Genomic DNA, 18171 nt, shown 5'->3' on the forward strand with positions numbered 1-18171 from the left:
TTTTGCAGTAGACGTCCCCTGACCTATTTTACCTGAATACTGAGGGGGCTCCTGACAATTAAATAACTCTTGGGCTTAAACGTTTGTTATTTTGTTACATATATTAATATAAACGTATAAATTATGCACGTATGCCGTAAACTTACAATAAATACGAAAAAAGCAAGTCTCCCAGCGGCGGAACCATTCTTTGTCGTTTTCTGTTTCCGTCAGGATTATAATATTCCGCACACCCACAAGAAGCAGTGCTGTCCACATGTGAAGCGTTTGGATGCTGTGAAGTCTCTGTTACTGTATTTATTTGTCTCATTTTCGTTCTATATTATTTGATTATGGTAGAAATAGTTGAGGATCCCCAGTTGGGGCTTGATTCTGACGAAGACGATGAGGAATTATCAGACGACGAGGTGAGAATATAGTGCATTTCACGTGTTTTGTTTTACATTAGAACACATTTTCATGCTACGAATTAACAACACAACCAGTGGTTAAGAAATGTGCGTAATTTAATACACATTTGTGTCATCTAATTTTCTTTGATCAGCTGCAAGAAGCTTTCGCCAAGGGTTTGCTTAAACCTGGAATGAATGTTCCTCTGATTGAGCCAAAGAAAGCCATCAACAATGTGGTGAGTTGACCAGAGCTGCTCTTACACATTAACATACATTACATATGACCAACACTTAATAACTAACATAATTTGTATGATAATACCATGTAAAATCTGACATGAAATAATAGGCACAAACATTTTAAATGGAACTGTTTAGCGAATCTTTAGACTGTAGACAGAATATAAACAAGTAAAAGCTTGCATGTTTAGGTTTTGTATCATATTTGATACATCAGGCTTTTATGGCTCATACAGTATGATATTATTATCAAGGCTCGTCTTGATCATACATGTGCTTTATAGTCTTGTCATATAGGCTACATACAATTATAATGAGAACATTATAATTGTGTGCTTGGGACATGGCTTTTTATTGTGAGACTTTTGTTTTTGTAATCAAGCTCTCAAAAATTCAATAAAAAATTGGATTTAGATTCATCGGTCAATACATTGGTTATCGTCGGCTTTGAAATATAAACAATTATTGGTATTGGCCAAAATTTTCATATCGGTGCATCCCTACCGAAGTTGCATTAGTCCAGTAAATCTTAATATTGAAATATTGCTAACAAGGCAAGTTTTTCTTGTTTACTTTATAAAAATCTTTAAATATTTTAAAGAAAAAATATATGTTTACTATGACCTGAAGGTGGACATTTTTAGAATGATACTAAAAGGTCTTTTACTTGCTACAAATGTTCATCTATTATCGTACAGATACAGGCTTCATAGGCTTAGTATATAAATTGTGATTTATTGAAAAATCTAAGCCATAATCAATGTTTTTCATTCAGGAGGGTTTGAAGAAATGCCTTGCTGAGTTTAAGAGGAGCCTGCCATGGGCTGAAAGGCTTGACCTCACCAATCTCCCAGCTGTTGACCTCATAGCAAAAGCAGAGGGCAAAGCACAACAATCAGAAGGCGGTGACGATATCAATGCAGAGGATGACTTTCAGAGGGAGATGTATTTGTAAGTGTAACTTGGTCATGTAGAACAAGGAATGCAGCTTGACTTATTTTGTGCACTTGTATATGATGTTATACCTTATTTATGGATGTTCCCTATTTGGAAATCACATGCGTTTATGAGAGTACCTCAGTTTTAATTCTTGACGGACCGTTTCTTTTTTTAATGGCAGAAACTGATATCTAGAAAGCTAAGATTCAATTTAATGATAGCAACCAGCATGCATGAGAAATTTCTGAATTAACACTTATTTGATACTATTTATATTATTTGGAAACAAAATGTCTGATCAGATGCCTGTGATAATTTACGGTCTTCTGGTGGTGTAGATTTTAAACGTACCTATTTTTTAGAGCTGCACGATTAATCATTAAAAGAGCACAATCCCGATTCAAACACCCATGCAATCTCCTTCCTAAATTACAACAATTCGGCATGGTCTATTAAACCTTTGGCAAAATCACACCGGAACATTCAGATCTGCGTTGAGCCAGAGAGAGCAGTTGTAATGTGTAGGTATGAAACAGTGTCTTCAAACACAGTATCGTTATTTATGCGTTACAGATATTCATAATAATCACAGAAGTACTGTGATAAAAGTTAATAGTTCAGATATAAACTAGCCTGGCTAACGTCAGACCTCTTTCTCATTGAGACGTGGTCTGGGAACCACATGTTCATTTTCTCGTATTTGAGGCGTGGTTTGCGAATGCCCAGAGCCGTTTATTGGGCGCTACGAATGTCTATCAAATGCGCCTGTACGTAGCTCATAGCCAATCGTTTCAATTATACCAGATGACGTATGTAGAGCGACAGAAATTCGACGAGGAAGAAGACGAAATAAACTTGCGTTCTAAACTACTTAGAACACTATCTAAAGCTGCATCGAAAGGTAACTTCGCGTCTGATGCCATGTTGGATCCATAGATATAAACAAACTGCTTTGGTGTGTCGCATAGACGTCGTCATCGTCTTGCTGCTCCCTCCCTGTTCTGTGATTGGTTACCTCGCTGAGGCTAAAATCTAGTCCATGGTGTCCAGGCTGCCCAGCAGCGTGAATAAAATCGCGCTGCGCACAAGGCAGCATGGGGAAACCCAGGCTAGATATAAACACTGATGTCTACGGAATAGGGCTGGGGTAAACGATTATTAATTAAACGATTAGTCGGGCGATTATTTTATCGATTAGTCGACTAATCTAACGACTAATTGGAATTATTTATCCTGTCTGTTATTCGCATATCTCTGTCGAGCCGTTACTCCGATGGATTTCAAACTCGACAGCTGTCTGGGCACGAGTAAGTGCAGTGCCAAGTTTGACGTTGTTTGGATGAGAAATGCAAAAGATATGTTAAATATATTGGTAAAAGAAGCACTTAGAAGGTTGTGGTTTAAAAATAAACATTCTGACATAAACACACTGTCAGCTACAATGTTTACTTCTGAATAATATAGTATAAATGTGATAAATCCTTTTTTTTTTCATGCAATTAATCCATTGAATCAATATAAAAGTTAATTTTCACATTGAAACTACACAGTAGTTGATCCACATATGACAGCCTCTGAACTCGGTCAATACTAATCTGGACTAAACATAGGCTACATTCAATCAGCCATCGCTAGAAATACCTTCTGAACGACGGCGACCTTCTTTTTTGACGGCGATCAGCTGTAAAATGGCTTAGGTCCTGCTCGGTTTTCGTTGACTTTGAGTACAAGAATTGAAAGTTTTTTAAAAGATCCCCTGGGGTTAACGTGTCAGCATTCGACAGAAGTTTGACGCTGTCGTGTGAGAACAAGCATCAGTCGGCATTTCTCCCTCCCGCGTGCCTCATCTTCTTAATCTCCTCACGTAAATGATTAGATTTCGATGGCTTACGTTTCTTCCCTACGGCAGAATCCACCACAGGTTCATCAATGTATTATTTTTTTTGTTTGTTTGTTGATCAAAAAGTGCAAAGTAGATAAGGAAAACTAGGATGCCGGGTGTCAGAGCGCCACCGTTACTGTTTACAATGCGTGGAATGGTGCGCTGTGATTGGTTGAGCGGATTTGTGGCATTCTGCAGAGAAAGGAGACGTGTGTGTGTGGCGAGCTGTACCTCCGGGAATGGTGAAAAAAAAAAAAAGATAATAAATAAAGAAGCGTCGACGCAAAAAATATGACGTCGACGTAATTTTGGCGTCGACGTCATCGACGCACCGCTACAGCTCTACTACGGAAGCGATCAAAATAGAGCAAACCACTTTTTGAAAGTAAATGACATGTGAAGGCCAAGTCGTGTGGTAACCCATACCTGAAATTTGTCCTCTGCTTTTAACCTATCCAAGTTAGTGCACACACATTAGGAGGAGTAGTGAGTAGTGAACACTGTGGATACTTCACACCGGAACATTCAAATCTGTCTGCGCTGTCGTTGACCCAGAGAGAGCAGTTGTCAATATATATGAAACTGCTTTACTTTCAGTCTTTTCAACCACACAGTATCGATATTTCTGTTACAAATATTCAAATGATCACAGAAGTACTGATATAAAAGTTTATAGTTCGAGTATAAACACTGATGTCTACGGCAGCAACCAAAACAGAGTAAATCACCTTTTTAGTCGCTTCAAATCACGAGTGTATCGATTACATCTGATGCTTCAAAACATTCATCAAGACGACTGTTGTTAAAGCTGCAGTCCTTAACTTTTTTGTCTTCAGAAATGACCAAATTTATACAACGAGCGAGTACATCATGAATGCCTTTTTTCAAACCGTCTTATTCTGAATCACTATGGTAAGCCTGTAATAAGCGTTTAGACTCGGACTAGTTACACTGGTCAGGTCAGCACCGCTGCGGAGTAACCCAGTACCTGCGGGACTCGTCATAGACATAAACAGAGAGAAGTAGCTCCGGCAACAATGTTCTTCCACAAGACGCATGCTGTTCTGTTTATTAACTGCTAGAGCGCTGATTCATCCAGTAATGAAACAAGTGAAGTCTTTATGAATCAATCATTCAAACCGATTTAAAAAATATTCTGTTCTACACACATCTTACATGTTCAAGCATATTCTACCCCTTCTGAGAGGGTATGTTCTCCACTGCTGGAGATACAATAAGCTAGGAGAGGTCCCAAATTATCCTAGAGAATCCAGAAATGTTTATTTTCCTTGAGAAAAATTTATTATTTTTGCAAAAATTGCTAAATAATATGTTGAATTTGTTGACATTACCGGTCTGTTGAACTCATTTGACAAGTATAAGAAATAAACACAAAAAGGATTGTGCATTTTTCCCTTACAAATTTTTATTTGTTCCGAAACTGAAATTGTTTGGCGGAACCGGAATCGGAAAATGTCTTACGATTCCCAACCCTATCCAGAATCGTGCAGCTCTTTTATTTATATTGAACATAGTTTTCAGTGTCATGTACTTCAGTATAAAGGGTTAGTTCACCAAATTTTTTGTCTTTTCTGTTATTAATTAGTTAGTCACCCTCATGTTGTCCCAAACCCGTAAGACTTTCGTTCATCTTCTGAACACAAATGAAGATATTTTTTGTAATGAAATCTGAGAGCTCTCTGTCTCTCCATTGACAGCTACTCAACTACCACTTTTGCGCTTCAAAAAGTTCATAAAGAGATCGTAAAGCTAATCCATATGAATCGGTTTAGTCCAAATCTTCTCACTTTATATGAGGAACAGATTTAATTCTTTTATTTACATATAAACATTCCTCAATGCGCACATCAGTTGTGGTAAACAGAAGCTCAAGCATGCTTGTTTGATGTGCGAGAACTAATGAGGTTCAGTTGAGCTTTTTTTCATGTTCACAGATCAATGTATATGTGTGAATAAAAGCATAAATTAAATCTGTTCATCATATAAAGCGATCATGTTTCTTTAGTAAAAAGAAACTAAACGGCTCAATTCATGTGGATTTGTTTTTGAACGTTTTGAAGCATCAAAGTGTCAGTTGTGTAGCTGTCAATGGAGGGACAGAAAGCTCTCAGATTTCATTCAAAATATCTTCATTTGTGGTCCGAAAATTAATGATAGTCTTTGGAACAGGTTGAAGGTGAATTTTTCATTTTTGGGTGAAGTATCCCTATAACTGTGAACTGTTGCGTTACAGCTACAGACAGGCCCAAGCAACTGTTTTATTGGCGCTGCCAAAGCTGCATAAATTCAAGATTCCTACCAAGCGACCAGAAGATTACTTTGCAGAGATGGCCAAGACCGATCAGCACATGCAGAAGGTAAGAGAATGAGCACAACTGTTGGTCTCTTGACTTGACAACTCTGATTTATAGAATTTTTTTGTCCACTGCACAATGAGAGTAGGAGAGCCAATAGTCTCTCCATCCCATAGGCAAGCTTTAAAAAACCAATGATACACGAATATATGCTACCATTCGTGGGTCGGTAAGAATTTTTTTGTTGTTGAAAGAAATGAATCCATTTATTCAAGGATGCATTCAATTGATCAAAAGATGTGATAGTAGACATAATGTTGCAAAACATATCTATTTCAAATAAATGCTGTTCTTTTGAACTTACTACTCATCAAAGAATCCTGAAAGAAACGTATCAGTAGCCATATTTCCATCCACCTTTTTTATGCTCATTTTGGTATATTGCATAAAGAAATGCTGGATGGAAACGCCTAGATGCGCATACATGTTAAAAATGTGTTTAAAAATATGTATATTCCAGAAGTTTCTCATGATTGCGTTCCCAAACACCAGCATCCGAACGCAAGATGACATGACTGCGTTTCGTCGGCGTGCTCTTGAGACGCAAGTCATTTTTGATAAAAGAGCAACAGTGATTTCCCCGATTGCAGCAACTTCCATTTCTATTACAAATGTTTTGTGACAATTTTGTTCTCTTGAACACATGGGATGGAAAAAGCACTTTATTTGCAAATGAGCTAAATTCCAATTTTGCGCATAAGTAAAATTAGCAACTTTGCATGAATGCATAGCTACTGTTTCCACAAAAATAATAAGCTTGTTATGGTTTTCAACATTGATGATAAGAAACGAGCACCAAATCATCATATTAGAATGATTTCGGAAGGATCATGTGACACTGAAGACTGGAGTTATGATGCTGAAAATTCAGCTTTGATCACAGGAATAAATTACATTCTAAAATGGATTCAAATAGAAAAGTTATAGTAAATTGTATTCATATTTCTGTTTTTACTATATTTTTGATCAAATAAATGCAGCCTAGGTGAGCATCAGAGACTTTTAAAGCATTAATCATTTTAAAACATTTTAAAAATCTTACAGACCCCCAAAAATTGAGTAGATAATAATGGCAACAAGGGACGCAAATCTTCAATCCAAGACGGATTAATTAAAATTCACTGTCAATGTCAATTCATAATCTAAATTTTCCAGGTTCTTGTTTGTTTGTAACAGGTTAGGAAAAAGCTGCTTATTAAGCAAGCAGCGATGGAGAAGTCAGAAAAGGCCAAGAAGCTCAGAGAACAGAGGAAATATGGCAAAAAGGTCAGTTTTTCTCTTTAAATTATGTTTTTAGGGTTTGTTATTGGGTGCTGGACAGACATTTGTTTTAAATCTCTGGCTCTACAGGTTCAGACACAGGTGATTCAGAACAGGCAGAAACAGAAGAAAGCAATGCTGTCAGCTGTGAAGAAATATCAGAAAGGTACATTTTCATCAGAGCAACATGTTTTCACTTAATCGCAGATCATTACCAAGGTTATCTGAGTAAAGTTTTGTATTTCTTATACTAGTTGAGAATTTTCACTCATTGTTTGTCTTACAGGAATGACAGATAAACTGGAATTCCTGGAAGGAGATCAAGATCCGAAACCGAAAGGGCCAGCAGCAAAAAAGCAAATAAACAAAAAAAAGTAAGCAATGACTATATTTGCTGTTTTTTAGTAGTATTATAATTCAGCTGTTCAAACTGTATATTGAGGTTATTTTTCAACAGGTTATACAAAGAGTTGATTTAAAGACCTGAGAGGCAAAATGTTTAGTTAAATGCGGCTTAAATGCACCGTTTTGTAACAGTATGTGTGTGTGTATATATATATATATGGCTCCAGACTAACTTTGAAGCACTTGAAAGTGTTTGAATTTCTCTCAATGAATACTGTAAAAACATTTGACTATTTCTGCCATAATACCATGGTTACAGTTAGCATTACTACATTAAGATTCATGGTGACTGTTGGTGATATGTGGACTGGAAAGCCTTCTATATCTTTTTCGTTTATGGCACATTGTTTCTCCTGGTTCCCACATCAGCACTGTATGATTTGATATCTGCACTGAATTTGAATGCGCAGCTCAAATGGTGTTTTCCGTTTGATGTTTCTCATATGCTACAGAAATCGCAGCTCTTATCAGTTGGGCAACGTAGTCGTGGCAACCAGTGCGACCTCAACTAAATATAGTCAATCTGGAGCCCTGTTATTTATTTGATATTAAATGTTTGTCCTGCTGTCTTTAGTCCTAATGCTAAGAAGAAATACAAGGATCAGAGGTTTGGCTTTGGGGGCAAGAAGAAGGGCACCAAATGGAACACCAAAGACAGCCATGACGACGTTTCAGGATTCAAGGCCAAAATGGCTCATGGGAAAGGTGGGAAAAGAGGCGGCAAAGGAGGCAAGACGAATGTAAGTTTTTTTTTTTTTTATTACTTTTTTTTTTAGGCTGAATCTGTTCATTTTGAAAATGACGTTTTTGTCCACACCAGCATTTAAGCGTTTTTTCCAAAAGTTTCTCATCCTCACTAAAATGTCAGAAAATGATAAAATTATCTTAGTGTAAAACATAATAAAAGTTCACCGAGAGATCGGGGCCTAATGCATACTCTTAGCCACTATGTTACGACTGTCACTTAAGAACTAGTCTGAACAGCTAGCAGTTAAACAAGTTATCATCTCAGTAATCAGACTTTCTTTTCCTATTCATGTTAAACCAATCTACCTTTTTATGTAACAGACTTTAAAAAAGTTAAGACAAGGCTTGAAGACAAAAATGACTAACTTTTAGACTAGTCTAAGCAGTTTATGCAACCGGCCAAAGACAATAAAGTTCTCATGCTGTTCAATTGGATGATTCATTTTATTAGTAAAATATCTCACTATTTACTGGCGAGTCCAGGTCGCTCTCAATCACTAGTCCATGTATGGTGTAAAACACAATCGTCCTCACGTTTTGTTGTGAGTAAATTTGTCAGTCATCTTTGCAGGAATGTAATGAAGATTGTACAAAGTAACATTTATTTTTAAAGCAAAACCGTTAAAGTGAATAGCGCATAGCAGGCACATACTGGTATAAACATGGATATTCATTGATACAATGTGTAACATGACTAAACATGCATTGTCGTTTTCACAGTCCACACTACAACGCGAACACTGCATTTTTAAATCTATCCACTTGGAAGAGCATCTTCAAAAAATCTATGGAAGCTTGTTTCCACCACGGAATAAAACAATTTAAAAGATTATTGCGAGTCAGTATCTTGCCATTCTGACTTTATAACACGCAATTGCGAGTTATTCTGAGGTAAAAAAAAAAAAAAAGACTGACGTTTTTCTCAGAATATCACACAGCTCTGACTTTATAACTTGTAATTGTGACTTTATAACTCGTCAGAAGAAAAAAACGCAATTTTCTTTTTTCTGTGGCCGAAACGAGCTTCCATAAAGCTCCTTTTTCGCAGGACAAAAACATGTCTGTGTGGGTGAAAGACCAAAACGTAAAGAAAAAGTTTTCAAATGTAGATGTAGCCGAATTACTATTGTTTCGTTGTAACATTTTTAAAGACTCCACATGTTTTCATCTCTTTCTTTTTATATAGAAACGGCCAGGGAAGGAGACGAGGAGAAAAATGAAGGCACGCAAATGAGCTGTATCTTCCCATCAGTAGCTCTCACTGAAATGGATTGCGCCATTAAAAGGACTTTTTTAATCTCCTCTATTTCTTATTACTTAGGTGAAGTCAGGGCTCTGTTCTTTTTTCCCCTGTCAAACACCTTTGTATATTTCAAAAGACTTCATGTCACCTGAGAGATTTTTTTTAATGTTTGTATTTAGCAGACTAATGTTAACACCACACATAAAACCCTTCAGAATGGTGCCACTGGAAACCATTTATGATCACCATAACATAATTCTGAAAAGTATACCATAGATTTACATTATTTTGCCCTTGTGATGTTTTTTTTATGTAAAGAGACAAACAAACAGTGACTGTAAAACTAGTTTTACCTAGATGTCCTGATCCAGCAAGCTGTACTCTCTTTTCGTACTGATGTTTGTATTCGCAGTGGGAATAAACATACTGCTTGCATTCTGTATACAAATGTGAATTTGGCACTCGCTGGATCTGAGTTTCACATTCAGCAATGCTCTGTGCCAGAGGAGCACATTAATATTCATGAGATTGTAATTAGTTTATCTGCCCACTGGTCCTGGTTGTAGTATTCTGACGGTGTCGTTCCTGTGCCGTCTGGGTTCAGATAAGCAAATGAAGTGAGACGTTCATCCCGGGAATCGTAATGTCTCTTTTCAAGAGTACAAACGGGATCTCTGAGATGCAGAGTAGAAAATACTGATTTAAGAGTCGAGAGCCGCTTTGATTGAGTTTTACAAAATCAGAAAGACAGTGAATCTTCAGAATGGAACCGTTTATTCATTAAATATTTTTTAAGATTTGGGGGAAAAACATCCTAAACATCATTACTTCATTATGAAGTCTAAACAACAGGACAAAATATATAAAAATATCAAGCATAACTGCTTTTAACATTCAACTTTCCAATCGTATCTATTGGAATTATAGGCGTCAAGTTCAAAAACTGTGCAACAACACAAGAAGACTGATACCATAATCGACTGTAGTGTAAAAACAAATGTCAAACTATTGCCTTTACTGGAACAAAGACCGCAGTGGTTTCAGCTGTATCTTCTGAAAATCATGAATACAACATGTAATGTCACTGTAATGAACTTGTCATAACTTCTTTTGAAAAGGAATATGAGAACTATTTTTTGAAAAGGACGTATTGAATGCGTGTGTTGTACAAATGATGTGGTATCAGTCGAAGAGAAACTGAAGGGCTCATCTTTTCAGGGTGTGTTCCTTGAGGAAAGACTTTCAACAGGCACAGCATCTGGTTCCTGGTTACCACCAACTTGGCTTTCTGTATTGAGCAAGCAGAACGGACATCTGTATGAACAATATGGAAAACTAGAAGAAAGTTTTGACCTTTTTTTCCCCCCACTCTGGCACCAAAGAAATTATTTTGTCATAAAAAAACGACAGCAGCTGAATGTATTACTACATGTAGGCTATGTATTTTTAATCTGTAAAATATGTAGTGTGTATTTATTTATCTATCTGAACAATTTTAATCTGATTAGAGTATCATGTTTGAGTAAAAAAAAAAAAGAAAGATATTTTACTAAAAAATGCATTTCAAATCAATGCATCTACCAAGACACTTTAAAATACAGCAGAACACTGAACAATCATTTCAGGTTTTGCTAGGTATCATGTACTGTCATCAAAATAATCCATAATATTTTAGCTGCTGAACAGTTAAAATCACTGATGTGATATTTAAGTTTGTTGTAATACATGCAGCCAACAACTGGTCATATATTGATATGGAAAAATATACTGGGCCACATGATGCTTCATTAGTTTGTTTATTGGGTGTGGAATAATAGGTTAACGTGCTTTAATGCCATTCTGAACATTATTGCAGCACCTCGATTTCCAGTCTGTCTGAAACGCTCTGATTATATTCAAGTTTCTAAAAAGCTCCTCCTTCCGAAAAGCTCAGAGCGCTCTGATTGGCCAGCTGACATGGTGCATTGTGATTGGTCAAAGACCTCAGGTGTATGTTGGAAATGTAACAGCCCTTATTATGGCAGTTTCAGAGTTTATAGCTGTTTTCAGAAGGCCAAACAAAGGGGTTTTGCTTTTGCATCCAAACACAGCGTCTCCACGACATGATGACAACAATTCAATTCGCCAATTCACCTCGCATGATGTGAGCATTATGCTAATATTTCATATTGTGACGTAGACGTTTGAGGAAGTAATATATGAACTTCGATCGAGGCGTTTTAGGCAGGTCTGTGGGACACTATGAGCTTTGTAACTGCAGATCTTATACATGCATAGACACATTACACACTAAAAGGAAATGGGAAACATTTAAACACATCATATCAGTTGGAGTGTTTTTCCTTTCCCCTAGTATTATCAGAATAATCAACAATACATAATACATGTTTTAATATTTAATACCTGGGACACTTGCAGCTTGAGGAGGAACCTCAGATCTTCCTTGCTCTCCGTTCATGTGACACTGGGAATGCTGGGAACGTTCATCTCTCAGCCCTGGATATGGGAGGTACGGACTATACTGTGGAACATTGAGCAAACACGAGAACAGGACATTCAGACTTAGCATAAATACAACAGCAGGGTTTGGTGTGAAAATCTGGAACTGACTGAAAACGGAATGTTAATAAACATGATCTTCCTCTTGATTTACACTCTTCCCTAATGTTAGATTTATTCAGCTGTAGCCTGACGCTGCAGGACTGCCGTCTGCAGATTATGGAAAATGAAGTTAGTAGAAAAAGGACATCAAATAAGTTAAACTAGCTTTGGGGTTTCAAGGTTGTTGTTTTTTAAACCTCTCACATACTGTAAGTCGACTGTAGATAACGGGGAATAAGAAATAGACATAATTTCTCTTTTTTTTTTCTTAGAAGTGAGAGCAGCCTAAAGTATTCTTGTGACAGTGAAGCCCTTTGATCAAAAGTTTGGGTGAAGAGATTAAAAAGTTATATGTAAGTGTAATAATAAAACATATATAATAATTACACTATGATTCAAAAGTTTGTGGTTGGTAATGTTTTTTAGTCTCTTATGTTCATCAATGCTGTATTTATTTGATCAAAAATACAGTAAAACAGCACTATTGTGAAATATTACAATATAAAACATCAGTTTTCTATTTGGATATATTTTAAAATGTAATGTATTGCTGTGATGTCAAAGCTGAATTTTCAGCATCATTACTCCAGTCTTAAGTGTCACATGATCCTTCAGAAATCATTATATTATGATGATTTGCTGCTCAAGAAACAATTATTATTATTACCAATGTTGAAACCAGTTGTGCTCTTTAATATTTTTGCCTTGATCCCTTTTCTCCAAGATTCTTTGATGAATGGAAAGTTTAAAGTAACATTTATTTGAAACAGAAATCTTTTTGTAACATTATTAATGTTAACTGTCACTTTTGATCCATTTAATGCCTCCTTAAGGAATAAAAGTATTAATTTCTTTAAAAAAATCTTCCTGACCCTAAACTTTTGAATGGTAGTGTATCAAAAGACTTAAGATACATTACAAATGTTGTGCTTACTCTCACATTGTGATTACGAACGTGATAGTTTGTAGGCATTTTCATGAGTGCCATTGCAGAACAATCATGCCTGTGGAACATACTTGCAATTCCCGACTCTCCAGTGGATAAGACAGCGCTCCTGGTGGAAAGGGAACAAATCCAACATGTTCCCTGAAGGCTCCTGGTGCAGGTGGTCTCAGGCTCACCAGCACCGCCGGGAACATGTATCGGTCCGTGTACTGCGGGTGCATGGGAAGAGGGATTGCGAACATCTCTGCTGGATACATTTGCCCAGGGTATGCCTCTGTAATTTTGTACTCTCCAGGAAAAGGTGGTGAATCTGTGGATATATCCAGTATTATACAATATTCGGTTATGCTTTCAAATAACTTTTAAACATTTACGCTTAGAAGTGTAAAAATGTTTTGGCATGTAACAAAAAATAGCTAATTTTAACTAATTTAATGCAAATATAAAGTTAAATGGGTGAAACTATACAGCCAATAGACCGGAAGTCCCGCCTTACAGTTAAAAGAGTCAGCCAATCATCTTTTCTTCATAGAGACAATGCCTGTTTGTTTCTGGGATGTACGTACATATTAACTCAACTTTTAAAAATATAATTAAGTCTTTTCTGACCCTACATGTGATCAAACTGAATATAAGACACAGACATTTATAATACATTGTAAGGACTCGCATGTACCCTGATTAGGTTACAAAAAGTATTTTTTTAAAGTAAAAAGTGCCTATTTATGTATTTATTTTCAATAATACTATAAAGTGCATTTGCAATGCATGAAAAGTTCATTAGATTTTGATTCATTTGATTTTAATTACATGAAATTGTACATGGAATGTAAACTATACTGATCCCTTTTTAATTATAGTACTAATGTTTCCAATAATTATTCTGGTCTATTATATAATGTTTTACTTGTGTATATAACAGTTACAGATTTAGTAACACGCTGTACTTAGAGTCGTTGGTTAAGTTAACGTTATACATTGGTGCATCCTAGTGGTTAAATAGAGTGGTGCGGGTATGACATCACTTTGTAGGCCAAAACGCAGAAACGAACAGGTAGCTTGATGTTAAATGTCAATTGTATGCTTTTCTGAAAGTTGAATAAAAAAATTAAATAAAAAATAATAATTAAATTTAAAAAGTTAGCATTTTAGCACTTCAGGTTAGCGATAATCCGAAAGCCTATGGGAAAATCCTATTGGGTTTTTGTCGAGGGAACCAGTGTGATGCGAAATAGGTTGGCCTACAAAGTGACGGCATACCTGCACCAGGCTATTTAAACATAAAGGTTAGAGTTGAAATAAAATAACGTTAATTACTAATTAGAAATTAAGGTTTTAAAGCTGCACAAACCTCCAAGAGCGCCGCTCGATCCCGCGGGAGTCTTCAGGTCACTATAAACCGCGCCCGAGCTAACGGGACCGCGGAGGTCAGTGTACGTTTTATCACTTGTGCCGTGTCGACTAACGGGCGCATTGATAGCATTACCCTTTCTCGCGCTGACGTCGGGTTCTCCGCTCACTCCGTTAGTTGAACTATTATTACCCGTTTTCCTGTCAGATAGAGCGGTCTGCTCGGGACGGTCGGTAGCCGGAGACTCGTGTCCCTGAACGGATTTAATTCGTCTTTGAGATGCCAGGATTTTCGTCCGCTCGTTGATGAGAGCACACTTCCAGCACACGCACTGCCTGAACTGACATTTTCCCGAATGGCCTTTTAACAGGACTGCGAAGCCGTGGTTACGGCATCTCGCGCACTTCGGAGTGCGCGCGGCTTTCCCTGCCGTTATTCGATAATTCGGTGTCGCTGCTGAAACATTTGCCATCGTTAAAGACACGAATATCAGTATCACTGAAATATCAAATAAATGTGTCTCATTTAGATCAATTTCGTTTGCAGGGGTGTGTCCTCTGAATTAAATTTGGCTGAAACGATTCACGTCACGTGATGCTAAGTGGCGTGAGACTTTCTCATGCTCGTCCAGACTCTGCGGAATTCCCCTAAAGCCAGGTGCGACTATTCAAATTAAACAATACTTTTGACTTGCAATTTTTACCACAAGAAGCACATTTATAACAAACTGACATAAATGAAAGCTTTTCATTTTATATTCAACAAAAAATAATTAAAATATGATTGATGGCATATGTCCCACCAAACATTTGACCGTTGGACCGAAAATACGTCTCTCCAACACGTCCCGTCATGGTTAAAAAATAGTTCCAAAATGAAAGTTGAACGGACGTCTTTGATGTGTCTGTTCTGTGTTACATAATAGATAGGCCTATCGTTTATTTATTTATTTATTTATTTATATCGATTTATGCCGTCCTAACGCTACTATTTTTGGCAGGGACACCACGAGGTTGCCGTCGGACCAATGTTTGCTGGTGTAACCTATAATATTTAGAAATATCTGACATATAGTGGTAGTCATAACCAAAATTGAAAAAAAAAAGTGTTTCCAAATACAATGAAGATCGAAGCTCAAATATAAGCTTTACCATTTTTAAATTAGGCTAGATAGCCTACTTTTGTTCGGATGTTCTGTAAATTAGAATTCCGATATCGGAAGTGAATTTTGTTGAAATTTTTAATTGTTTGTGTTGACCTGTCAAGGCTGATGTTCCATAATGTGTGAAAGAAAACAAAGCTGTAAACAAGGGATTGATGTAGGCCTACAATATTTTATGGATCCCATAATCCATTTGTAGCCTAATCGGAGTAGCACAGTCGGAAGTCACATGTAACCACGTCAGTCGGAATTAATTGGCCAAATCGGATTGAAATTTCAATCGGATTGGAAAGGGTGGTTTAAACCTTTCCTAATCCGTTCGATGGGTCATTGATATTTTAAACAATGTTGGTAATCAGACGGTTGACGGCACCCATTGACTTCCATAGTAGGAAAGAAAAAATACTATGGAAGTCAATGGGTGACGTCAACTGTCTGGTTATTTTTTTGGAAAGGGCAATCGGGCAACCCTGAATAGTCAAATCATGACATCTTCATCTAATTACTCTGTTACATGTCACAGCTAGAGCTTTAAAAAGGTAACAGAATCCAGTCTTTTGGTTTCAGTTTGGTTTCACTTACTCTAGTTCACACAATGCAGAATTGTTCCTCATTAATTTACAAAATATCACATGAAAACGTATAATTGATTTATTTGAATACATGTATAATCTGATCTAGGTGCAATTAGGTAAAAACTTTTTTTTTAAAGCATCTGCTCAAACGTTTCTATAAAACTTTTTCAATTTTTTCAGTGGCATTTTGTGTGTATCCCTAAAGTGGATTGGCAGCCACCTGCTGCCAGTTTACATAATCTGGGTACATGCCCAGGTTCATGACAATAGGCTCTTTGCCCCTGTCCATTTTTTCCCCCCTTTGAATACTTTGTTGTGGTTGGCTACATTCACAGTTAAGCAGTCGGGGGAGGGGTTGAGTTCAGCCCCATCTTACTGCTATTAAAATGACTGATTATCCTGTCAGGGTCGCTCTGGCCTAGTTTTGACTGACAGAATTGTTCAGGCTGGCACAGTGCCACAGATGCAGTATATATATTACTGTAACTCTTTTACAAGGTCACCTAACCCCATTATCCTAATAAGGGTTATAATTAATGCAATTTAAAAACTGATCATCTCATACTTTTTCTGCCTTGCTTCCTTTCTGTATATTGCTTCAGGGTGATTCGCTTTTTGAGGATATGCACGTGTACATACCGGAGGGGTGGTGCTATGTTTCATGAAATTTTTTAGGCTAAGGGGGCGGGGCGTTTACACGACACCGTTTTCAGCTAAATACTTTTTATGCGTTTTAGGCGTTCATTTACACGACAAGCGTTTGGCCTGAAAACACAAACTACAATAACACGAATTTTTGAAAACGGTGATGTCATGCGCATGCGTTTTACGTGCGTTTTACTCTATAGGCACGTAGTGTATCTTTACAAAGTGACATCGCCAACTACTGGCCTGGCAGCAGAATACAGCGTTTAGTTGTTTCGGGATCTGTGTGAACCAAGTGCCGCAAAAGCCCTGAAAAGTGAAGCCAAAACGTCTCGATCGCCCCCCAGTGACTGGTCCTAGTATAGGTCATAAACCCCGCCTCCCCGTGTTATTCAACGGGACTTGAGACCAACTAAACAATTTAATTACACTTTAAATATCTTTTTTTCCGAAGGTGGTTTCTGTCATTTACTGTAGTTTTTATCACGCTGATGTAAATTCAAGTGTTTGTTTTTAAAATAAGTTTGTTTTTAGTTAGTTATTTGATGCTATATAAACGGTGGTGTGACGTCATGATTGACAGCTGTGATTGACAGGTTCTCTGAGCGAAGTAGTCACTGAAGCACCAACAGACTTTTTTTCGGGATCTTTGGAGGACTGAGGAGATTGGAGCTTTAAATTTAATATCTATCCATCCATCCATCCATCCATTTTCTTCCGCTTATCCGGGGCCGGGTCGCGGGGGCAGCAGTCTAAGCAGGGATGCCCAGACTTCCCTCTCCCTAGACACTTCCTCCAGCTCTTCCGGGGGGACCCCGAGGCGTTCCCAGGCCAGCCGGGAGACATAGTCCCTCCAGCGTGTCCTAGGTCTTCCCCGGGGTCTCTTCCCGGTGGGACATGCCCGGAACACCTTCCCGGGAAGGCGTCCAGGAGGCATCCGGAAAAGATGCCCGAGCCACCTCAGCTGGCCCCTCTCGATGTGGAGGAGCAGCGGCTCTACTCTGAGCTCCTCCCGAGTGACTGAGCTTCTCACCCTATCTCTAAGGGATCGCCCAGCCACCCTGCGGAGAAAGCTCATTTCGGCCGCCTGTATCCGGGATCTTGTCCTTTCGGTCATAACCCACAGCTCATGACCATAGGTGAGAGTAGGAACGTAGATTGACCGGTAAATCGAGAGCTTCGCCTTACGGCTCAGCTCCTTCTTCACCACGACAGACCGGTACAGCGACCGCATTACTGCAGAAGCTGCACCGATCCGTCTGTCAATCTCCCGTTCCATCCTTCCCTCACTCGTGAACAAGACCCCAAGATACTTGAACTCCTCCACTTGAGGCAGGAACTCTCCACCAACCTGAAGCGGGCAAACCACCCTTTTCCGACTGAGAACCATGGCCTCGGATTTGGAGGT

The 18171-nt window shown here is 37.9% G+C and overlaps 1 protein-coding gene across 1 annotated transcript; it reads left to right on the forward strand.

The window, feature by feature from the left end:
* Positions 1–232: 232 nt before the first annotated feature.
* On the forward strand, positions 233–9918 carry ebna1bp2 (EBNA1 binding protein 2). The gene is made up of 9 exons (XM_082172154.1): positions 233–407; positions 545–628; positions 1408–1583; positions 5708–5831; positions 7005–7094; positions 7179–7254; positions 7375–7462; positions 8068–8233; positions 9427–9918. Exons 1-9 carry the CDS (start codon positions 333–335, stop codon positions 9472–9474), a joined length of 927 nt encoding a protein of 308 aa, XP_082028280.1. The 5' UTR covers positions 233–332; the 3' UTR covers positions 9475–9918.
* The last annotated feature ends 8253 nt before the right edge of the window (positions 9919–18171 follow it).

This window comes from Leuciscus leuciscus (assembly GCF_965113295.1).
Source record: "Leuciscus leuciscus genome assembly, chromosome: 6".
Classification (NCBI taxonomy): domain Eukaryota; kingdom Metazoa; phylum Chordata; class Actinopteri; order Cypriniformes; family Leuciscidae; genus Leuciscus; species Leuciscus leuciscus.

Excerpts from the sequence above, each read along its gene's own strand:
- ebna1bp2 (XM_082172154.1), top strand. The coding sequence starts at position 333 with ATGGTAGAAATAGTTGAGGATCCCCAGTTGGGGCTTGATTCTGACGAA. Across the intron at positions 5,832-7,004 it reads CCGATCAGCACATGCAGAAG|GTTAGGAAAAAGCTGCTTAT; the intron begins GTAAGAGAATGA and ends TGTTTGTAACAG. Across the intron at positions 8,234-9,426 it reads GCAAAGGAGGCAAGACGAAT|AAACGGCCAGGGAAGGAGAC; the intron begins GTAAGTTTTTTT and ends CTTTTTATATAG.